The 25,610-nt window shown below is 38.9% G+C and overlaps 1 protein-coding gene across 10 annotated transcripts in view; it reads right to left on the bottom strand.

The window, feature by feature from the left end:
• The window catches only part of CCNH (cyclin H), a 46,506-nt gene extending 29,374 nt beyond the window's left edge, over window positions 1–17,132 (bottom strand). For 2 of the 10 annotated variants that reach the window (XR_013961229.1, XM_080680653.1), the window contains exons 1-6: window positions 16,450–16,485; window positions 15,141–15,219; window positions 14,460–14,582; window positions 11,568–11,641; window positions 9,748–9,958; window positions 5,779–5,942 (exon numbers count right to left, since the gene is read on the bottom strand). Coding sequence is in view for 8 of the 10 variants with exons in the window: in XM_080680653.1 (XP_080536779.1) it covers window positions 5,779–5,942; window positions 9,748–9,958; window positions 11,568–11,641; window positions 14,460–14,540 (530 nt within the window). In the remaining 2 variants the exon portion in view is untranslated. Of the gene's footprint in view, window positions 1–5,778; window positions 5,943–9,747; window positions 9,959–11,567; window positions 11,642–14,459; window positions 14,583–15,140; window positions 15,220–16,449 lie in introns of all 10 variants that reach the window. The other 8 variants (XR_013961228.1, XM_080680650.1, XM_080680648.1 and 5 more) reach the window with 7 other exon arrangements.
• Window positions 17,133–25,610: the final 8,478 nt, after the last annotated feature.

Genomic DNA, 25,610 nt, shown 5'->3' with positions numbered 1-25,610 from the left:
CGCGACACTTTAATACAGTTCCTCATGTTGTGGAGACCCCCAACCATAAAATTATTTTCGCTGATACTTCATAACTGTAATTTTGCTACTGTTATGAATCGTAACGTAAATAACTATTTTTCGATGGTCTTAGGCGACCCTGCTAGCGGTTCTCAACCTGTGTGTCGTGACTGTAGAGCCTAAGACCATCGGAAAACACAGATATTTACATTATGAGAGACCTGCCCCACCCTACTTGTAAACAGCAGGGTCGCCTAAGACCATTGGAAAACACAGATATTTACATTACGATTCATTAACAGTAGCAAAATTACAGTTATGAAGTAGCAACGAAAATAATTTTATGGTTGGGGGTCACCACAACATGAGGGACTATATTAAAGGGTCGCGGCATTAGAAAGGTTGAGAACCACTGGGCTGGAGGGTTAGCTTTCTCCCACACAGAGTGCTGGCAGAGGCTATTGCTCCTTTGCTGAGCCCTCCTCCTACAGATGCAGACAGGCACCACATCTGAGTCTCCATCAACCTGTTTAACACTGTGCCCTGGAAATTTCCTGAGACCTGCCCCATCCTATTTGTTGACCCACCCAATCTACTTCCAGTGACTTTTCCATATACACATCCTGTCTTGGCTTATGATCTGGATTTTCCTATATTCTCTCAAAGGTTCACAAACCCCAAACAAGCAACATCTGGCCTCAGCATGCTGCTTACCTCTTGCTAAGTGGGCACTAGCAGCCAGACTCAGTTCACAGCCTGGCCTCTCCTGGGCAACTCCAAGCCCAGCACAAGCAACCATCATCTACATATCATTTTGTCGCTCATGCTGGGTGGCCTTGGGCAGAACACAGATGGTAGCTGACCATGGCCTACACCTTCCGGGAGGCCCCAGAGACAGTGCAACATGGTAGTTAGCTTCAGACCATGTTGAAGTATCACCTGACTACTCCACAAGTGACACACTCAAGGGGTGGACACTGCTGGCAGAGCTCTCTGCTGAAGCAAGTTCTGTTCTATAGAGTCAGCCCCTGCATAGCAGCTCCAACACTGTAGTTGGTAATCGGCCTGGGGGTTGATCCCTCCCATTCACAAACCAACAGCAATCAAGGCTCAACTACAACAGGAGGGTGTACACAACTCGCATGGGGTCACACTTGGAGCACCCAGCTCAGGGGACCAGAGAGGCTGTGCCACTGGTCCCTACAGGACACCTACTACAAAAAGCCACCATACCAGTAAATCTACCTAAATACATAGAAACAAACACAGAGATGCAGCCAAAATGGTAGACAAAGACACATGTCCCAAATAAAAGAATGGGAGAATTTTCCAGAAAAATAATTAAATAAAACAGAAGCAAGCAAACTACCAATTACAGAGTCAAAACAATGGTTATAAAAATGCTTATGGGATGCAGTGAGAATTTCAGCAGCATAAAAAAGGGCACAGAAACCATAAAAAAGAACCAGTAAGAAATGAAGAACCTAACAACTGAAATGAAGAATATACCAGAAGGAATCAATAGCAGCTTAGATGAAGCAGAGGATCAAATCAGTAACTGGGAAGATAAGGTAGCAGAAAACACCCATTCAGAGCAGCAGAAAGAGAATTAAAAAAAAAGAGAGAGAGACTAGTTTAAGGGACCTCTGGGACAACACCAAGTGTAATAACACCCGCATCTTGGAGGTACCAGGAGGAGAAGAGAAAAAGGGACTGAGACCCTATTTGATAATGACAAAATTTCCCTAATCTGGGGAAGAAAAAAGCTCTGAAGTCCAAGAAGCGTAGAGAGTCCCAAACAAGATGAACACAAAGAGGTCCACACCAAGACACATCTAATTAATATTCCAAAGGTTAAAGGCAAAGAAAGAATTTTAAAAGCAGCAAGAGAAAAGCAGTTAAGTTACATACAAGGGAGCTCCCATAAGACTGTGAGCTAATTTCTCAACAGAAACTTTTGCAGGCCAACAGGGATTCGCATAAAATAGTCAAAGTGATGAAAAGCAGGGACCTACAATCAAGATTACTCTACCCAGCAAAGCTATCATTTAGAATCAAAGGACAGATAAAGAGCTTCCCAGACAAGTAAAAACTAAAGGAATTCATCACGACTAAACCAGTATTGCAAGATATGTTAAAGTATCATTTTTAAGAAGATCAAAAATATAAATAAACTGGTAATAAATACATACCTATCAATAATTACTTTAAATGCAAATGGATTAAATGCTCCAATCAAAAGACTGACTGAATGGATAGCTGAATGGATATGAAAACAAGACCATTACATGCACTGTCTACAAAAGACTCACTTCCAATAGAAATATACAGACTGAAAGTAAAAGGATAGAACAAGACATTTCATGAAAAAGGAAAGAAAAAAAACAAAACGAAACAAAAGCTGGGTCAGCAATATTCATACCAGACAAAACAGCCCCTAAAACAAAGGCAATATATATAATGAGACACAAAACATTATAAAAAAAGAAAATTAAATTTTGAAAAGAAAATTATAGGCCAAAATCCTTAATGAACATAGGTGCAAAAATCCTGAACAAAATATTAGCAAACTAAATTTAGCAATACATTTAATAAATCATAAACCATCATCAAGTGGGACTTACTCTTGGGATGCAAAGTTGGTTCTATATCCACAATCAATTAATGTAATATACCACATAAACAAAATGAAGGATAAAAATCTTATCAATAGATGCAGAAAAAGCATTTGACAAAAGCCACCATCCACTTATGATAAAAACTCTCAGCAAAGTGGGAATAGAGGGAACATATGTCAACATAATAAATGTCACACATGACAAATCCACAGCTGACATCATACTCAAGGTGAAAAGCTGAAAGTGTTTTCCTTAAGATCAGGAACAAGATATGCTTCAATTTCTATTCAACATAGTATTGGAAGTTCTAACTACAGCAATCAGACAAGAAAAAGAAATAAAAGGCATCCAAATTGGAAAGGAAGAAATAAAGCTGTCATTATTTGCAGCTGACTTGATACAACAAACAACCCTAAAGATTTCCCCAAAAAACTACTAGGACTGATAAATAAATTCAGTAAAACAGCAGGATACAAAATTACTGTTCAGAAATCATTTGCATTTTTAAACACCAATAACAAACTATCAGAGAAGTTAAGGAAACAATCCCATTTATAACTGCATGGGGGGGAGGGGGAGGAATACACTTACCCAAGGAGTTAAGAAACCTGTACTTGGAAAATTATAAGACAATGAAATGACAAATAAATGGAAGCAAATGCCATGTTCAAAGACAGAAATAATGTCCATACTACCCAAAGCAATGTAAAGAATGAATGCAATCCTTATCAAAATACCAGTGGCAATTTTCACAGAATTAGTACAAATGATTCTAAAATTTATATGGAACCACAAAAGACCCCAAATTGCCAAGCAATCTTGACAAAAAACTACAAAGTTGGACGTATCATGCTACCTGATATCAAACTATACTACAAGGCTATAGTAATAAAAACAACATGTGTAGATCAATAAACAGAATAGAGAGTACAGTCTAGAAATAAGCCCATGCTTATATGGACAAAGGAGACAAGAATATACAATGGGGTAAAGAGAGTCTCTTCAATAAATTGTGTTGGGAAAAGTAGACAGATACATGCAAAAGAAAATAAAACTAGACCACTTTCTTAGACCATATAGAAAAATAAACTCAAAATGGTTAAAGACCAAATGTAAGACCTGAAACCATAAAACTCCTAGATAAAAACATTGGCAATAAACTTTTGTACATCACTATTAGTAGGTCTCCTCAGGCAAGGGAAACAAAATAAAAAATAAACAAATGGAACTACTGAAACTAAAAGTTTTTGCACAGAAAAAGAACACATAAAAATATTCTGTATCTCTAAGAAAAATTTCACCATTGAAAAATATGCATGTACTCTCTATATGATACATAAGCAGATTAATCAAACATTTGATTATCTGAATTCTAGAAAAGAGGCTTTGAGACTGAAAGCCTCACACCTGAACTCCACTGATACCAATTATTTGCATGAATACTGTAGGGAGAGGCTCTAGGGCAGGGGTGGGCAAACTTTTTGACTTGAGGGCCACAATGGGTTCTTAAACTGGACCGGAGGGCCAGAACAAAAGCATGGATGGAGTGATTGTGTGAACTAATATAAATTCAAAGTAAAGGAGCGGAGGGGAGAGCAAGAGAACCGGATAGAACAGCTGGATCCGGCCCGCGGGCCGTAGTTTGCCCAGGGCTGCTCTAGGGTCAAGTCTCGGGCTGACCTGTGGCCTGGCCACAAACAAGTCCCAGCCTGGAGGGCAGAGCTCTCCTAGCATTGTTAAGCCTGACCATGTAGCCCTCCTTAATTCCTTCCTAAATAGCTAATGAGCTGTGGGAGGTGCAGCAAGTGTTGCCAAAACAAGAACATTTGTATACATGTTAATCTTGTTATGTATGGGCTCTGGGTCTCTGTCTCTCCATTAGAGGACAGCTGTCCCACCAGGCCCCAGCTTTTTCCTTCTATCTCTGTGTCTGTCTCTTTCTTTCATTTTCTCAATCCCCAGCCACCCCTACTCAGGAACTGGACTGCTCTCTAGCCGCACTAGATGCAGAAAAGAGAAATATTTATAGAATACCTTTTTTAATTAAGTCAAGGATTTACAGATTATTATTACATTCCTAAAGTATAGTACAGTTTAGGCACTCAATAAAGGCTTGCTTAAGTAATTAAATAGATGTATAAATCACTTTGGGGTTAAATGTATATATTTATATACAGTTGGTAAGCTGTATTTGTAGAGGAGGCATACCATAAATTAAGCAAAATGCAAGCCCACAAATCCTTCTTGGATTTGTTTTGAAATTAAAAGTAACCTGGTGTATATACTATGAATGCAACCTATGTACTCCAATGATGTCCGTAGCAGTATTCTGTAATTAGTAATATTAATATTCCACAAAAAAACATATTCCTGTTAAGATAAAGACTAAATCAATGTCTTCTCATGTCTGCTGCCCCATGTCAATGGATTTTGAAATTACAGATGAGGGATGACATGTAGAACACCTTCCTCAGCTATTTCAAGGATTAAAATAAACCAGAACTTCAAAGATCTTTAAAAAATTTAATATAAAAGTTTAAAAAGTTGAGTTTGCTGTCAGACTGTGATGGAGTTATAAATATAAATAATACAGGTATAATATTTAATTAACCTGTACTGAAGGTATTTTTATAAGAATCAAGTGAATTCAATTTATGTAAAGTGCTTATCATAGAACCTCGTTCTCATTGTGCATTTATGCATTAACTATTACTATTTACAACTGAATTGCAATTCATTTGGACATTCTTTAAAGTATTATTCATTCAATAAATCTTTACTAAATTCCATATGCCACACATGCTCCATAGCAGGAGAATAATGATAAATCAAGGCAGACATATTTTGGGCACTCATGTTGATCACTAGTTCACAAAACTTCTAAATTTGCCATATACTGATAGCTGTATCAGCCTTTTGAAGATCACCTGATTTACTTCTTTAGTCATAAACAAATCCTCTTAGCTCAAAAATATCAAACTCGATTTTTGAAGATTTCCTTAAAAAGTGATTTCATTTCTTCCCTCAGTTGCCCTAACCCTTCCAGCCATAGGAGATATATAGGACTATATTCACAAAATGAACCTTACTTAAAAACTCAGATTCCAGTAGGGAATAAACTGAGTGACTGAATGATCTAAGTTAAAACACAAATTAGTACCTTTCCATAGTAATTCCTGCTCTAGAAGCACTAGATAAAATGGCAGTCAGGGCGATTTGAGAAGGTGTGTATAAAAGGTAAGCATCCGTCAGCGCAACTCTATTAAGAAAGTCATCTGCTGTTTTCCTCAAAACCTCTGGGTTCTCCAACATGGGATAGCGAGTCTAGAAAGAAAGTTTGCAAATGTTATTACGTATGAGGGTTTAATGGAGTGACAGTTCAAAATATTCACATTAACCAGAAATTAACACAGGATGCTTTTATAAAACTCTTTTTTCTATACTCTAGTAAGAACAATCTTTCCATGTAAGATTATTTTGTACTCCCCATTAGAATGTACTGAAAGTGCAGTTGTTAAGAAATATATGCTTTAAAATAATATAGCTCAAGTTCCCAGCATACTACTTGGCTATTCTGATTTATGTTAATCCTTCTCTTTGTCCTTTTCCACAAGAGGAAAGGAGGCTCTTAGAAATTCCAGTGGGTCTGAAGTTGACCCAAGAAATACATACTTCCTTCCAGGTAAACACTTCCCAGGTAATCCAGGTGATTCAGATGTAAGACAATATTTGGGAACCAAAGCACCACCTCATTTTGATTTGAAATTCCTCTACTTAACATTTACTTTTGGAAGGAAGCAAATGGAAATAAATCTTGGTTTAATTACAGAATTATTTTTAGAATATGCCTAAGAAATATGAAAGTTCCCATATTTCCTAACAATTCTTTCCTTTAAAATGAGCCCTAAATCCTTGGATTTACTGTAGATACCCACAATCAGCTCCAAAAGCAGTAAGAAATCTTTTCTATAATCTGAAACAAAAAATCAGATACAGCCTTGGCCTGTTTTGTTCAGTAGTTCCAGGTCAGTCCTCGGGACTGAAGGGTTGTGGGTTCAATTATGATCAAGGGCACATACCTCAGTTGCAGGCTCCATCCCTGGCCCTGGATCAGGGTGCATGTGGGAGGCAACCAATCAATGTGTCTCTCTCACATCAATGTTTCTCTCTCTCTGTCTCTCCTCCTTCCTTCAACTCTCTCTAAAAATCAATGGAAAAAAATCCTCAGGTGAGGATTCACACTCACATACATACACACAAAATCAGATACAATTGTGTAGTCACACCCAGGTGTAGTCATTATCCCAAATGCCTAACCTTTGACATTCCACTTTTCCCAATACATTTGCTCAATTATTTCATAGCTATTCTTTGACTTCCTCCTTAGAACTTTTGTTCTCCATCTCTCTACTTATTCCTACTCACCCATGTTTTCTGGTCCTTATTTCCCTGCACCATATGTTGCCAACACATTTCTGGCAAAAGTTCAACAGGTGAGTTCAACAAACCTTCTGTTTTGCAATCATACCCAGATTTCTGGTGCTGCTACAGAAAACAATATAACTAAGAGATCTGGTTTATTATTATAAATTTAGGTTCCCTTATCTTAGCAAGGCTCTCAACACTGCCTACCTATAATGTTCCATGGAAAATATGTTCTATTTTTCAGTGTCTATGTTAAACATTCTCCATCTCTCTCAATGTCCTAATAATTCTCAAAAACTCTATAAACTCACAGAAAATGGTATCTGCTCTTAACAAAGATACTCTGTGTCCTGCCACCAGCAAATTTCCAGGCATAACACTATGTTTTCCTCTTCCCTGCCTTAAAAGAGCGATTGTTCTAAGGCCAATCTTGTACCTTGCTTTGAAACCCACAGCAGTCCCTTCTACCTTACTCCAAAGAGAAACTTGAGCTACAGATTTTCCACCTTTCCGTTTAAGTTTTCTCTCATTACCAGCTCCCCACATCAGTTTCTTCCACAAAACAGAAAGCTGTCCCTTTCCTCTCTTTCTATCAGTTCCCTCATCTTCTCAATAATCCCATCTTCTTTTTCCACTTCAAAGACAAGCTGTCTAATCCAAGTTACAAATAATTGTTTGCTCACTTATTTATTCCCCAAATGGCTCCAATCTGCTTTCTCCCTGCATACTCCACAGAGACCACTTTCACCAAGATCACTTTTCTGGCACTAAATCCAGGAAGTGTTAACCATCTACTAGTACTTTTACTCTACCTAAATTTTGAGTGGGATTGGGGAGTTGCTCATATTCATCTTCTTAAAGTTTTCTACTTCCTTTCACTTTTCTAGAAAGTCCTACCTCGCTGGGTATTTTTCAGTCTTCTTTCTAGATTGTATATTTCTCTACCTACTCTTTAAATGATCCTCATTTAAATTTTCCACTTTCAGTGTTCCTGGGGCAATGATGCCCGAGTCTAGCCATTTTCTCTTACCTCCAGATACAAATGACTACCCACCCTGGATGTGTTGCAGCCAATGAAAATTCAGCAGGTTTCATACCAATTTCATCAACCCCCCCATTCCTCTGCAGAACGCCCCCCTGCAGGGGGTGGTGGTCCTCACCTGTCCTCACTCTCTTTATGTAATTAAACCTCAAGGTCTACTGATTCTGCTTACTATCTCTGAAGTCCATTAAGCTCTCACTACCCGCTGCTGCTACATGAGTCGAACTAACAGCATAGTAACTGGTATCCTTTCATCCATTCTAACACATTCTCCACATTACCATGACACATACAGATGTGCAATAGTATAAGATGCACACTTATGCATTAATTTGCAAACATGACTTATTTAAAGGTGTAAACTTAATTTGACCCTCCCCAGACTTAACCTTTCACTGGCTTACCCCTGCTCTATTCAAAACACTTAACATCACTTCCAGTCTTGGCTCTCTCTGCCTTCCACTCAGGCAGCACTCTGTGGCAGTCTTCCCCTCTAAGCTGCTCAGGTTCTTTAGTGCACCATGGTTCTTGAATCCGGGCCTTCGAATGGAGAAGTCCTACTGGGATACTCTTTCACCGCCAAATTCCTACTCATGCTATGAACTTCACCTTCCCCCACCATTGCTTTTCAGAGAGAGTGGAGGGAGGGGGTGAGTGAAACATCAATGTGAGAGAGACACAAGGACTGGTTGCCTCCCACACACTCCCCTACCAGAGGTGGGGAGCAAACCCAAAACCCAGGTACATGCCCTTGAACGGGAATTGAACCTGAGACCCTCCAGTGCATGGACTGATGCTCTAACCACTGAAGAACACTAGCCAGAGCTGAACTTCATTTTTATTTGTTTTTTGAACTTCACCTTAAAATGACACTTTCTCAGAACTATCTTCCCTTCCTCTCAATCTGCTATCTCCTTCAAACGTATCCTGTATTTTCCTCTCTGTAACACTGAGCACAATGAATATATGATTATTTTTCCCATTAGATTGTAATGCGTATAAATGTTGAGGCTGTTCCTGGCTTCATCATCAAGGACAATGTTTGGCATATAGAAGGTACTCATATTTCACCTTTTAAATGAGATGAATGAACCAGTTTCTGATTCTTGTTTGACTTTATGCTGACTATCCAAGTCCTCTTTCAGGGTCAAAACAAAATAACTTAAGACATTTTTGTTGATATTACTTACTTACATTTTTTATGCTTATATATTGATTCCAGTTCACAATGCACTAAAACTAGAAGTCACTTAACAATTTTCTAATTTAAAATTAAGAATTTATTTTTAAGGTTCTTTAAATCAGATCTATGACAGTATATTTCAGAGTTATAAGAGTTATCTTAAGTTTTAAAAGCATTATTCTAAATTCACAATGGTCCTCCTTATGACCCCTGGATCAGTATTTGCAGATCTACTAAATCAGAAGCTCTGGAATTGCAGCCCAACAAGGAGTTAACAAGCCCTCCAGGTGATTCCTGATGTACACTGAAGTTTGAGAACTACTGCAGTAGAGGTCCAGGCCACACTCACTTTTAACTGAGCCCATGTTTTAACAATTAATAAAATTAAAAGTTATAATAAAATTTTGGATTCTTTTGCTTATAGAACAAAGCAAAGGAGTACACTCTACTAGTTTACTTTATATCAAGATTAAGATTACCTTTAAATCAATGAGAAAGCCTTCAAATGGTCTATAAGGATTGTGGACAATAAGGTGGAAATTAAGTTGCTGTATAAGCAGCAGTTCATATTCCAAAATCTGTTCAAGTGTCTTCTCCTGTCCAAGAGGGCTCTCCCGCAGATTTCCAACAAATTGTAGACTAGATACATTGAATTCATCCACTTTGCAGGCCAAAAATGCACAAGTGAGCCTAGAGGAAAATATAAGGAATATGAGGGATCTTAAATTCAGAATAGAATGCAAGTCTAAATTACCCTTTACTAGGAAATAATTTTCTCTCTCACACACATAACCAGGGATATGTATATATTTTGAAAAATATGTAAATACTTTATTTCTAAAACTACATTCTAAAATTGACTAATATTCACAAGTGACTATAGTAGGCATTACAGGATATATATCCTATCTAATAAAAGAGTAATATGCATATTGACCATCACTCCAACACACAAGATGGCTGCCACCACAAATGGCCAGCAGGGGAGGGCAGTTGGGAGGGACCAGGCCTGCAAGGGAGGGCAGTTAGGGGTGACCAGACCGGCAGAGGAGGGAAGTTGAAGGTGACCGGGCCTGCAGGGGAGGGAGGTTAGGGGCAAACAGGCTGGCAGGGGAGCAGTTAGGCATCAATCAGGCTGGCAGGGGAGTGGTTAGGGGGTGATCAGGCTGGCAGGCAGAAGCGGTTAGGGGCAATCAGGAAGGCAGGTAGGCAAGCAGTTGGGAGCCAGCAGTCCTGGATTGTGAGAGGGATGTCCCAGATTGGAGAGGGTGCAGGCTGGGCTGAGGGACATCCCCCCAGCCCGTGCACAAATTTCGTGCACCGGGCCTCTAGTATGTATATAACATATATATGTATAGAGAGATAGAGATAGAGAGAGAGAGAGAGAGAGAGAGAGAGATAGAGTTTTGTTTAAAGTTTTAAATCCATAGGAGACTATAAAATTAGGTTGAATTGTGCAATACTGCCACTGCATTCAACCATTACTGACTTCCTGGCAGTTTCATATAGTTCAACCTAAATATCTGGAAGAAGAAAAATATACAATAGTACACACATATGTACCATATGAGCGTGGGATAAAAGGCAGGTTAAAGAGCTACCTTTGTGGAAGGCTTATCAGTGGAAGTCTCCAAGGGTATTTAAATAGGGGATTATTAACTTCCGAACAAACCTTGTAACTCTCATAACTAGTAATAAAATTACCACAAAAATCAAGATTGGAAATAACAAGGGCTTGACCTAGATTGGTAGAAATGGGAATAAAAAGGAGAAAACAAACAAACAGGGATAATGCTATTGACAGCATGCTCTTTGCTGAGTCTCATACTATTTTCAATTTTACCTTTGAAGATAAGCATAGTGCTCAGCAGAGCACAGAAACACAAAGACCTTTATTCAATTTGAATGAATCCTATATGGACCTATAAGATTTGTAAACTAACTGGATGTAGAAAGACAGGAGTTACCACTAATGATTCTCACTCAGCAACGAGGAGAAGAAAGGTGCCACTAACAGAAAGGGGTTTTAGGGAAGGTAGCTTGGAAAAAAAACCCCACAATTTGAATCTGGACAAGTTAAAGTTCAGATGCCATCAGTATTACAGGGAAGTGTTACAGATACATAAGAAGTGTGCGCAGGGATCTTAAGTTCAGAATAGAATGCAAGTCTAAATTACCCTTTACTAGGAAGTAATTTTCACACACACACACACACACACACACACACACACACACACTCACTCAAGTGGTATAAAGGTCTTGTTAAATAAAAATCAATAAATTAGACAGACATACTCACATTATTATCCGGGGGTGATATTCCATTACTGAGTTATTGAGATAAAAACGCTTGAAATACATACAAGCTGTACCCTAATGTTAAAAAATATATATTATCAGAATCTATTCACACATACATTACATGTTAAATTTAGTTTTAAAAAAATAAAACTTATTTGTCAAAAGTTTCTTTGAAAACATTTATTTGCAAAGCTATGCACCCCTATCTTTTTTTTTTAAATATATTTTATTGATTTTTTACAGAGAGGAAGGGAGAGGGATAGAGAATTAGAAACATCAATGAGAGAGAAACATCGACCAGCTGCCTCCTGCACACTCCCTACTGGGGATATGCCCGCAACCAAGGTACATGCCCTTGACCGGAATCGAACCCGGGACCTCTCAGTCCTCAGGCCGACGCTCTATCCACTGAGCCAAACCAGTCAGGGCTGCACCCCTATCTTTATTGCAGCATATTCATGGTGGCCAAGACATGGAAACAACCAGTGTCCTTCAATAGGATTGGATAAAGAAGATACAATACAGATATACTATGAAATACTACTTAGCCATAAGAAAAGATGAAATACTGCCAGTTGCAACAACACGGATGGACCCTGAGAATATTATGCTAAGCGAAATCAGTCAGAAAAAGCTAAGAACCCTATGATTTCACTCATATGTGGGATATAAAACTGAAGCTCATAGACACAGACAACAGTAGGGTAGTTACCAGAAGGAAGGGAAGTGAGGGGTAGTAAAGGATAAAAGGGGTCAAACGCTAACAGAAGATGATTTGATATGGGTGGTAGGCACACAATGCAATATACAGATCATGTATCATAGAAATGTATCACTTGAAACCTACATGATTTTATTAACCAATGTCACCTCAATAAATTTACCTTAAAATTTTTTGAAGTTATTCATACAAAATATCACACCTTAATTCTTCTTCAAGCAAAATAATTGTGATGAAATGTTACAGAAACACCAGAGCTGAGACCCTTTGTTGTCCTTTACCACCCACCCTGGGTTATCCTTCCTATGGTTGGTTATTGGCTTATTAAAAAATGTTGTGATTATTTTAGAATTCAGATTAATAAAAGTGGCCCAATTTAGAAAAATTTAAGAAAAATATTAATGTTCACAGGTTAACCAGTCAATGTAAAAATATTCAGTATAACACAGTTGGGGCAATAAGCCTTCTCTCTAAATCTACTCCAGATCTGTGATATTCACCATGGTTGCTGCTACCAAACCAAAGAGTAGAAGCAGCACCTACTGTTTACTCACTGCAAGCATGTGCCAGGCTCTGTGCCACACACAAAACTACCATCTTATTTAAACCTTACAACAGCTGATGAAACATTGCTATCTTCACTCTACAGAGAAGAAAACTGAGTATCAATGAGTTAACTGACTTGTTCAAGGTCACACATCTTAATAAGGGGCAGGGCTGGATTCAACAAAGACTTGCCTGTACTTTTAACCACTATGTCAAATGGCTAAAACGAATGAAATAAACATTTATCTATTTCATGATAGAAAAAAGGAATATTTCCTTTTATATATTTTATGTGAAATAAAAAACAAAATTCTTAATCATTTACAAATAAGCATCTATATATATAAAAGCCAAGCAACCGTCAGACCGGTCGCTATGACGTGCACTGTGGCTGGCCAACCAGCCTGATTGGGGGCCGGTCCCTCCCCCCTCTTCCCCCCCCCCCCCCCCCCCCCCGTAGGCCCAGCCAGGCCTGATTGGGGGTGGGGCTGGCTGGCCAACTGCCCATGGCCCCTCCCCCCCAGCCAGCCCCGCCCCCAACCGGCCCACATTGGGGCAGGCCAGCCGGCCCCCACTGTGCACGAATTCATGCACCGGGCCTCTGGTGTTGTATAAAGACAAATTCCACAAAGTTGTTCATTCAAGGACTCAGTTTCTTCAACTGAAAAGATCACTTAAACCTACTTCTTCATGCTATAATTCTCTTTATCAGAAAAGAACTAAATCTGGAGATAGAAGCTAATAAGTATATCTAAAAGTCTTCCTGAATCTTTGATCTCTCTGGTGAAGGTCTAGTAAACTAAGACACTACGAATACTTTTAGACTTAATATGTTAAATAAAGTTCAATTTTTTCAACTACAAAAATGGAGATTATTTCCTAGGGGGTTATTCCCTACTGTGTCCTAAGATATTCACTCTGTATGACCTCAAAACTTAAAACATACGTTCAATTAAGAGACTTTCATATTTGATCTTCATGACAAATCTGTGAGATAATAAGGAAAAAATATTTTATACTCCTCCCTCTTTTTTCTGTATCTTTCAGCTTTTTAATCTCAGCTTAACTTCTATAAAAAATAATACAAAAAATAGGAACAATTACAGGTACAGTATATGTAAACCCATATAGCCAAAAAATTCAAACTACCTGTTTCTCCTCACCACTGCCCCATCACAGTAAGCACACACCTACACACAAATGGGGTCCTCAGAATCATATAACTGAAACATCACAAGACAATTTTTCACCCAAAGAAAATATCCAGCTTCTATAAATCAGGTTTAAAAATTCCTTATGGCATGAGCTTCAGCTAGGGATCTTTTGATTAAAAATATGAATAACTGCATTATTTCAAAGATATTTCTGTGATACATATGAATTCTTCTGACTATGAAATTAGACTTGAAACACTTTATAAGATATAATATAGGAATTCATAATTTAAGACAGTTATTGAAAAATACATAATGTGACAAAAACTTAAATACATAAATTATATATTTACATAATTAAGTTGCATTCCTGAATAAAGTGGGTACAGGATTGAGCTACAAATTTAGAAGAGTTCATATTTCAGAAGTCAGCCAAAGAACATTATAATTCATCGCTAACATAACTTACCACCACAGACCTCGGCATTGCTGGCTTAAACACTGAACAAAATTCCAATAATCTTTTCTCATAGTATTTGCAGAGTGTCATTTCTTCATGAGGCTCAAGAAAGACTGGATCATTTGGAAGAACCTTTAGACCAAAAGTTACAACAAAAGTTCAGTAAATTAAATGCTCTTAAAATATTTTTCCCTGTCCAGATTAGTTTATATCTCCAGCCAAAGAGAAATACACTACATCTCATTTTCTCTTTATAAAATTGTTAAATATTACATAAAATAGCGTTAGGAAAATATTTCATTAACTAAAACTATACTATCATTTCACAATTTCTCAGAGTGTCAGCTGGACATTTGCTTCATTAAGGTATAAGCAAACCTGATGGTGTGTGTGCATATGCTCACAGGTATGTGAAATAAAAAAGAAGATATACACTGTTAATAGTTGGAAAGTTTTCAAGACCCCTTTCTCAGTCACACAGGTTGAGATAAAAATCAACAAGTGTCTCAAGGATAATTCTGACTCTGAAAACATTACCTCTCATCCATCTTTGTAAACTCTCTACAGGATACACTTGATGGTTAACAAATACAACTTTACAACAAATATCCATTAGTTGCTGCTACTGGTTTAATTACAACTACCAAAATAAAATATATATTTAAGTCCTAACCCCCAATACAGGCATACCTCGGAGACATTGCGGGTTCAGTTCCAGACCACCGCAATAAAGCAAACAGTAATCTTTTTTGCAGGTGGAGGGTCTTGCCTTCAGTTTGTAAAAAAAACAAACACATCTGTGAAGTACAGTAAGTGACACTCAATAAACTGAGGTAGGCCTGTACCTCTGAATCTGACTTATTTAGAAATAGTCTCTTCAGGTGTAATTAGTCAAGGTAAGAGCATACTGGAGTAGAACGGCTCCTAATTCAATATGACTATTACCCTTAACATGTGAAGATACAGACACAGAGAACACTGTAAAGATGAAGGTAGAGGTTGTTGTTATGCTTCCACAAGCAAAAAAAAAAAAACAAACAAAAAAAACACCTGAGGTTACCAGAAGCTGGAAGAGGAAAAGAAGAATCTCCTAGTAGCTGCAGAGAACACCGATGGACCAACACCTTGATCTCTGACTTCTAGCCTCCAGACTGTGAAACAATAAATTTCTCTTGTTTTAAGGCACCCAGTTTGTGGTTAAAAAGAAAAAAAAAAAAAAAGTTTTTTTCTTTAATGGCAGCCCTAGGAAACTAACACAGGCCCTAATTTTATAGACAGCATGTAATTGTGGTTTAGGGCAGGAATATTGGAACTAAATTCTTTGGGTTCAAACCCTGGCTCTGCCACTTACTAGTAATAAAGCCTGGAGAAGTTATTCAACCTCTCTGTACCTGAGTTTCCCCAGCTGTAAGGGGAGGAAAATAACAGCATCTACCTCAGGGGATTGAAAGAGCTCATACTTGCTAAATGCTTAGAACAGTGCCTAGCACATAGCATGGTGCATACTAAGTACGACTGAGAGCAGCACAAACTTAAAGTGATAAGAAATACGTGACAAAGGTAAAAAAGTACAGTATCTCAGTTCCAGGTCTGAGACGTCGAACACTTGCTGGAGGGAGGCTTTGTGCTTGTGAGGAAAGATTAAATAGAAGAGTGACTGGGAGCTAATAATAGGAAGAAGTTGGCTGGCAAGCCATAATCCTAAATTAATGGGTTTGTGACAATGGTCCCTTATCTCCCTGCCTCCAACCTGCCCCATCCAATCCGTTCACCACCAGGATGCTAGAGGACTTTTTCTAGTACATAACTTGATGAAGTTAATTTGCCACTTAAAATCTTTCAAAAGTTTTCAATCCCTTCATTATCAAGTTCCAACTCCTCATTTCCGCTTACAAATTCCCTACCTTCCCCAGCCTTTCCTGCACATATGCTTAGCTTCCACTACACAGGAGAGCATTTCAGGCACCCGCCCGGCAACTCCCGACTTCCCACTTTTCACCTGTGGCTCTGTCCGCCTGGAATGGCCTTTCCCCATCTTCCCTGCATCAGTTACTGGGAAAGCCTTCCTCGACATCCCAGCTTGACAAGTGAAAGGCCCTAGTCCCGCACTACGCTGACATCCTACAAAGTCTCTTCTTCGCCATGCTACTGGTTACTCGTCTGCCACTCAGCCACGGGAATGGCGTTGTCCGTCTCGGTACCTACAGCACTTGCCAGGAGGATCGCCTGTTTATTAAATAGGCAACCGCGCGCCGCGAAGTCAGGAGAGGGGAGGTGAGCAGAGAGCCCCCGCAGAGGAGAGGCGGGGGTCCCGCAGCTGTTCAGGAGTTTAGATGCCAGGAGAGCCGGCAGCCGCCGGAGTCCTCACCTTCCCGTTCGCCACCGCCTTGCATTTGAACTTGCGGTTGGCGTCGGCCCGCAGTCGCGCCAGCTGCTCCTCGCTGGCGAAAGTCCAGTGCCGCTTCTGGCTACTGTTGTGGTACATTCTCAAGCCTGAGACCAGGTCCAGGAAGTCTGGAGGAAAAGACCCCAAAAGCCACAACGACGAGCTGGGAAGCACCTAACCCACGACAGCTGAAGGCGTCCGGCTGGCCGGCGCGGGAGCACTGACGTCACGGTCACGTGGTAATTCCGTCCGCACTCGCGCTTCCGGTGCGGAGTAGAAAGTCTCTCGCGTGGTCTGGCCACCGCCTGTACGTGAGTGGGCGGAGCCTACGGATGTGCCCCTATTTTCCGAGAGCCCCGGCACTGGCTCCGCCCCCTCCTGCAAAATTTAAAGGAGAAGCGACAGGCAGGGTGTCCAAAGGAATATAAATTGAGCATATGGAGAGGCTAACATAAATAATTCACAGCGGGTAATCAGAAGTGGGGAAAGGACCCAGGAGGGTGTCATATTTTAAATAGGCCACACTGGAAGGTGACTTTGAGCAGGCTTGAGAGAGTTGGGAATTAGCCCTATTGGTCAGGTGGGAGTGGTCTGGGGCAGATAGAACAGTCAAGGTTCGGAGAAAGTGCCCGGGGCACTGCCAAAAATCTCTGCTGGGGAATTCTGGAACACGGTTGGAAGACTAGAAGCAGAACTGTTCGTGACCCATTCTTTTCTGTGCCTTTTCCCTTTCCCTTCTGTTGGATTGGATTCTGCCAATCCTCTCCCTCTATTTCCATCTCTTAAAGCCAGTTTTAGGGTTTTCTTGAGATTCTCATTTTTATTATTGCCCCAAGGAAATCTTACAATAAGCTATTAGATTTACAATTTTTTTGTAAATTGTAAATCTAATAGCTTAGGAGATTTACAATTTTTTTGTTACTACTACTTTCAGAATTGCATTTGAGATACAAAATTTACATTGATTTCAAAAGCCTTTGTTTTAGTATCTTTCCATTTAGACACACTCTGTTCTCCTGTGCATCATACATCAGGCGAGAAAGAGATTTACCTACAGCAAATCATTTTTGAAAACAACAATAAATAAAAAACAGATAAAGATGATGAGACACAAAGAGTTAAGATGATGAGACACAAAGAGTTTAGATGTTGAAAAGGCCACACAATCAGAAAGAGGTGGCAGGATATTTCTAACTCTGCTTTTTATGGAAAAATTTTTAGAGGCTTAATAAAGGAATAATTTTTCTTTTTTTGTTTCATTTAGGTGGGTGCAGTTAAGGGTAGAGTTTGCCAGAGTTATTTGAATTCAAATAACTTATACCATTTGTAGCTTATAACTTTGGAGATCCAGACACTCCTTGAACGTGTCCATACTTGGACTAGTAAATTGGCTGAGGGAAGAGAGAAAATGAGAACAGGGATAAAGAAAATATGATGATGTTAACCTAAAAAATAAAAAGCAAAGTGACAGGCATCAAGCATTTGCTTGAGATCAAAGTATAGCTATTAGGGGAAACCCAAATAATGTTCTGATTATGGGGTGAAGGGGTTTTTATGAGAAAGGGAACAAAAATAATTACTTGAATAGAAAAAAATGAATTTCTATTGGTGCTAATGAGCTAAGCTCATTTTTAGCTATACATGGTGGTGCTAATTCTAAAGACTGTCCTTAACTTTCAGTCCTCATAGTCAGGATGTATGCTTTCCTGTTAGCTGTACAAGCAGTGTTTGGAATACAAAGTTGTTTTGGCCCAGTCCAAGAGTTATTTTGCCCGGTTCAAACATTTGAGAGGTTTTAGGAAAAAGTCGTGCAAGGCAGTTCCTCTGGAATGGCTGCCCTAGTTCTATTTTAAATGGTTCCACTTATGTCAACTGTTTACTGTGTTAAGGAGGAACATGCAAATTATGAATCCAATGGCTTGTGAGTGCCCTAAAAGATTGTACAATGGGAAAGAATAGCTTAAAATGAAAACCAGAAAGTTACAAAAGATAGATTTAGATAAAGAAGTGATTTAGATAAATAAATGTATGCACAAAATCTTAGACCCATGACCAGTATATATACCATGTCAATTTTGAAAATTTTGTTTTTCTGAAGGGAATTTGACAACTCCTTTAGTTTTATGTAAAGGAAAATAAAAATGGGCATTTGGGACAGATGGCAGAATTTGATTTTCACAGGGGTATGAGTTAAATTGCTGAAATAGTTCATTTAGGAAGACAAATATGAAAAATCTGGTGTTTCTGGTGTAACTAATGTATTTCTTTAATCTTTAATAAATCTTAGTCTACTAAGGTTAATAGCATACTTTTGGGATATAGAAGAAATTGTACATAACTTAACCAACTACAGAATAAAGTTGTTGCTGATGCCCTAATATTAATACTCATATATGATTTCTTCTTATTAAGATGAGCTAGGCTAGTCAATCTGCCTGAGTGATATTTCCCTGTTCAACCTATAAAGCACAAATATTTCTTGTGCTATCACTCCAGCAGAAGGCAGACTGTGGACTTATAACTTGGTGCCTTTACCCACTTTCATTTCTAGTTTCAACTAAAATGTAGCAAGTGTTTCTCTCCACTTGTATGTTTTATTTATAGAAAAGTTAAAACATTAAGAATAGAGAGAAATGTATTTTTTATTTTAAAAATTATTTTATTTTTATTTTTTTGCTTTTCTCCATCCAGACAAGTTTTCTTTAATTTGTTAATTCCTGTAATTACAAAAGGAACATCAGATCATTGTTACGAGGCACACAGTATGTGGTAAACAGAATAAAAGTGAACACTTGCCCTCCAGCCCCTGGAATTCCATCCTTGAATCTCACTCTCGGTGCTGATGTGGATGTATATACAGGTATCTTGCTTACTTTTAAAACAGGAGTATTTTAATGTCATATGTGTACATGCAACTCATTATTTTTTTAAATATATTTTATTGATTTTTTTACAGAGAGGAAGGGAGAGGGATAGAAAGTTAGAAACATCAATGAGAGAGAAACATGGATCAGCTGCCTCCTGCACACCCCCTACTGGGGATGTGCCCGCAGCCAAAGTACATGCCCTTGATCAGAATCGAACCCGGGACCCCCCAGTTCACAGGCCGATGCTCTATCCATGGAACCAAACAGGCCAGGGCGCAACTCATTCTTTTCAATAGCTGCATAATATTCCAGAATATACTTTTATCATCATTAATTATATTAAACAATGGCCCTGTCTGTGGAAAATCCTGTCATTTCCAGACGATTTATTTTGTGTTATCTACTGTTTCCATGACACCTATCTCAGGAGCAGACACCCTTGTGTGTGAATATCTCTATGCTGACATGTCCCAGCTAAGACTATGATCCCAATGGACATGAAGAGTCACAGGATATTTGCAATTCAAATTTAAAAGATGAAAACAAAAAGACTAGTAGAAAAATGTACAACTAATGTAAATGGAGAATTCATAGATCCGGGAAGAGAGAAATGTATTAAAATAATTATCAATGCATGGCCAATTTCCTTCTACTCCTTGCCCCTCCCCATTACTTTTAAATAACAATTTCTCTGCTACTTGATGGAGATGTTTCAAACAAACAACAAAAACAAAACAAACAGAATTTATACTTCCCAGAAGGTAATAGAAAAACTCAAAACTTGGAACCAAAGATATTACTGCCCAGCTGGTGTTGCTCAGTGGTTGAGCATCAACTTGTGAACCCGGAGGTCAAGGTTTGATTCTGGGTTTGCAGGCTCAGTCCCCAGTGGAGGGCTTGCGGGAGGCAGCCGATTAATGATTCTCTCTCATCATTGATGTTTCTGTCTCTCTCTCCTCCCTTCCTCCCTGAAATTGAAAGGAGTTTTAGGGATAAAATAGTCAGGTTTAGGGAGTTTTAGGAATAAAGAGGGTTCATGAGGGAGGAATGCATAGGTGAGGGCTTGGAGCCACCAGAAGGCATACATTCACAGAGAATAAGAAAAGGCGACACATGCCCTAGCCGGTTTGGCTCAGTGACTAGAGCGTTGGCCAGCAGATTGAAGGGTCCCAGGTTTGATTCCAGTCAAGGGCACATGCCTGAGTTGTGGGCTCAATCCCCAGAAGGGGGCATGCAGGAGGCAGCCAATCAATGATTCTATTTCATCATTGATGTTTCTCTCTCTCTCTCTCCCTTCTCCCTTCCTCTCTGAAATCAATAAAAATATATTTTTTTTAAAAGGTGCCACAGGATAAGGAGAGAGGAAGACATCCATCCATAGTACTAGCAGATAAGGAAAAGCCACAGAGTATGGGGAAAAAGGAAACAAACTTTCACAGAAGATAGAGAAATGCCGACAAATGGCAGAAAGACGAAAACAGATTTTTCACAGGAGATAGAGAAATGTTACAAGATAAGGGGGAGCAAAAGAGGGGGGCACCACGTGGGGTTTATGCTTTGAAGCTGATACTCTGCAGAAAGAGTGACCAGTTAGAAGAGCATAGGATCATAAAGTGGGGAAGGGGTCCAATTAGAAGGGAGCATGAAGAGACAAAGAACTACACTGTAGTTCTAGACTTACCCACGTGTTATGCCAAAGTTTCCCCTCTCTCTTGCTTTAGGATAGCCTTCCCTCTTCAGGCTTTGCCCTGGTGATCTTAATATTTTGGATTACTACAGATCAGAGGGCCTGATTTTAGGATTAAAGTAAGAAAAGGGAATAAGAAGGCTGACAGAGGGAACCAATAGTTGGAATAATTTTGCAGTCTAATAAGTGGTCTGATTAATTTATAGTCCTTATTTCCCAAATACATTAATATATTCATAGTTTCTGATTTTAGTGCCACAAGGGAAAAAAAGGTGGTGGTGGTGGTGGGTGGAATAAAACCATATCTATGCTCACAAAATATACAATGTCTCTCTTGCTTTAAAATCTGACATGAAACTGTACTCCTTCAGCTACTGACATGGGTTTCTGACATTCTAAATATAGCTTTACAATGATGTTCAGAAACAATTAAGCCCTTTGCAATTCTATTTGATATATACAATTAGCATTGGCTCTGCAATTCTTTTCTAGTTTTTATTTTCCCCACTTGTCAAGTTGGACTAAGAGAAGAAGAGGAATTGCCTATGGCAAATACCTAGTTAGATTATCCAAAACAGAGTGCTACTAAAAGAATAGACAAGAAATAAACACAACAAACAGCATTTTAAAATACCCTTGATCTAAATGTAACCTCCCTAAATTGAAACACTTTTCTTTTGTTTTAGGACTACCTAAAATTAAGGTGTAAAGAGGCTTGACAACATATTGAGGAGAGAATTCTCTAAATTCATGTCCATTTCTGCATACCTTACTAAATCACTGCTATCCTCAAGTCCTGATACTAATTGTTAGGTGGTGGTGATGATGATAATGGTGACATAAAAATGGCTCTTTTACAATTCCTGCTTCAGGGTCCTTAAAGTGTAGTGGAACAATTATGCACAAACACAGCCCTCTGTCAATGACAGTAACCTTTGATAGGGCCCTATAGGGAGCAAGGTAGCAAGTTTTCTTATCCCTGAATGCTAATATCTGATCCTAATGTAGACAAAACACCTATGTGGTTTGAATCCAATGGAAGACACAGAGCCTAGTTCCTTCATCCCCAACCAGTCACAATTCAGTTAAAACACTAGTGTCTCTGCTAGCCAGGGGTCGGTGGACCACTTGAAGGTCATTCCGTGCATTTTTAAAAAATCACTGTTAATAATAATCCTATATAATAAAAGGCTAATATGCAAATCAACCAAACAGCAGAACGACTGGTCACTATAACGCACACTGACCACCAGGGGGCAGACGCTCAACACAGGAGCTGCCCCCTGGTGGTCAGTGCACTCCCACAGGAGGAGTGCCACAGCCAGGCTCAGCACAGCGGCGGTGGTGGGACCCTCTCCCACCTCTGCTGCAGGAAGGAGGTAAGGAGCCAGGGGTTCCATACTGTGAGAGCCCCAGACTGTGAGAGGGATGTCTGACTGCTGGCTTTAGGCCCCGAGGGGTCCCGGACTGCAAGAAGGCACCGGCCGGGCTGAGGGACCCCCCCTCCCAGTGCATGAATCTCGTGCACGGCCTCTAGTAATAATAATAAAAAAACTCCAGAGTTGTCCTTAGCATTAGTTCTATTACAATCATGATTGGGAGTGCTCTGTTACCACCTTTTCCTCTTTTTTTTTTTTTTTTAATACCAATTAATCAAAAGTGAGTCATTTTCAACACAGTTCTGTAACTATTAACAGAGTGCAAATATTTTATTTGTGACTCAGTAGATCTCATGTTTCAGAGCGCAGGATCTGAAATCAGAATCCCACCTTGACTACTTGCTACTGAGTATTCTTGGGAAAGCCACTTCAATCTATTTCATCCCCAGTTTTATCCTATGAACAATGAAGAACATAGTTATAGCTACCTCATAAAGTGGTTGTGAGGATTAAATTAGTCACTGCATGTGAAGATATAGCAGAATGAATGGCTTCTACAGATTGCTCAATAAATATCAGTTATTACTTAATGGACATACTAGTATATAGAATAGGCTAATTGAGGATATAATATTTATGTGAATTTGAATTGTTATTGATATTGAGGGAAGAGGCACTTTAGGTGGATGGGATATGCTTAGGCAAAGTAAAGGGGCACAAAGTACAAGGTGCAAATCTAGAGGCCAGAAAAGAGCATAGCTTGGTTAGTTCGAGAATAAAGTGAATTAACAGATATGAACTAGTAAGATGATTAGCAGTGGGTCTTGAATGTCAAGCTGAGTAATTTGTATGTAATACAGTAAAATGTTTTGAGTGGGAGAGTAAAATTATCAGAGCTGCATTACTTTAATTTGGAAATTATTTGTGATTGTTTAGATAATGAGGACTTTATAAAGTCCACATTAAAATAGAACAAGGAGGTCAATTCTCATGGTGAGGCCCAAATGTCTTCTCTTGGGAGTAACTACATCAAACTCAGGATTATAAAGGTGAATTCCCCACCATGCTCCCAGATAGGGAGATGGGCAGTATATCATGTATATCATATAGCATATGCTATATGAAATGTAATACATTTATATAGTACCTTTTGGGTATAATTCCAGAGCAGAGCTTGGAATCTGTGTTTATGAAAATCTTAGGTTTTTCTGATGATTAGCATTAGGTTTGGAAGTTCTTTTCCAATGTAAAATTTGTAGGACTTGGCAAACTCCTATAGGTTGGATGGGGTGGTGGGATGAAAGAGAAGTAGCAACTCTAAAGTAATGACTTTCAAATATGAATAAGCAGAGCTTGTTAAAATGCAAACCAGAGGTTCCCATTCAATAGGTCTGGAGTGGAGCCCTAGGAATCTGGATTCTGGAATAAGAGTTCTCTTGAGTTCAGTGGTTTTCAAACATTAGTGTTCAACATTCCCACTTGGAGAGCTTGTAAAAACAAATATTACTGGGCTGCGGGTCCAAGAATATGGATTTCTAACTGGTTCTGGATGATGCTGGGAACATGGACCACACTTTAAGAACTGCTATTCCAGTTGTGTCAATGCAATTGAATTTTAAAGCCCAGATGATGGGGAAAATGACAATGCCCTTATAACAGTTGGTCTTCACCTTTTGTGTTAGGTGGATTACTGGAAGCTACGCTTTTATTTCAAGTTACCTTTGTGAGATAAAATAATGAAAGTTGTTTAATCATTTGTTGGCCTTATGTTTCTACACACACAAATGAGCATGGTGAAATTTAATATCCATTTGAAAAAAAATTACTAATAACCACATTCTCACTGGCTGAGAAAGGTGAAGGAAAAATTTATTCTTCCACAATTGGATTAAAATATCCTTTGGTAATAGAATCATAAAAAATGCCAATCTCTTTAATTATTATACCTCTGTTGTTGTAGAATCTAAAATTTAGATGATAAAATTAATTGAAGGGCTAACTTGTTTTCAAGATGTCTATGGTCTGCTCAGTGTTCTCAGATGGGAGTCAGCAAACTATGGCTCACAGACCAAATCCAGCCCATGTCTGTTTTTGTATGGTCCACAAGCTAAGAATGGTTTTTAAATTTTTTAAGTGGTTGAGAAAAGAATAGTATTTAATGACACATGAAAATTATATGAAATTCACATTTTGGCATCCAAAACTATATATCATATTTTATGTATTAGCAGACTGTGTGTGTGTGTGTGTGTGTGTGTGTGTGTGTGTGTGTGTGTGTGTGTGATTTACTACAAGGAATTGGCTCAGGCAGTTATGGAGGCTGAGAAGTCTCTTGATTGGCTTTCTGCACACTGGAGATGTAAGGGAATTGATGGTGTAAGTTCTAGTCCGAGCACAGAAGAGCAATGTCCCAACTGGAAAACAGGTAGAGTGTGAATTCACCTTTACTCCCTCCTTTTGTTCCACTCAGGTCTCCAGCAGACTGGATGAGGCCCACCCACCTTGGGGAGGGCATTCTGCTTCACTTAGTCTACCAGTCAAATATTATCCAGGAACATGCTCATCCAAAACCATGTCCAACCAAATACCTGGGCACCCCTGTTTTAGTCAAGTTGGCACATAAAATTAATCATCACTATGATAAAGTGTTATTGCAACGCAGCCATGCTCATCCATTTACATAGTGTCATTTATGGCTGCTTTCATGCTAAACAGCGGAACTGAATAGTTGAGACAGAGACCAAAAATATTTGTAATCTGACTCTCTAAGAAAAAAGTTTGCTAACTGCTGATCTAAGAGAGTGCTTTTAAAATTTTAATATAAGTACACATCACCTAGAG

This window comes from Plecotus auritus (assembly GCF_963455305.1).
Source record: "Plecotus auritus genome assembly, chromosome: 7".
Lineage (NCBI taxonomy): Eukaryota > Metazoa > Chordata > Mammalia > Chiroptera > Vespertilionidae > Plecotus > Plecotus auritus.
Note: the sequence above shows the minus strand (reverse complement) of the source record. Positions and strands in the feature narration are given on the sequence as shown.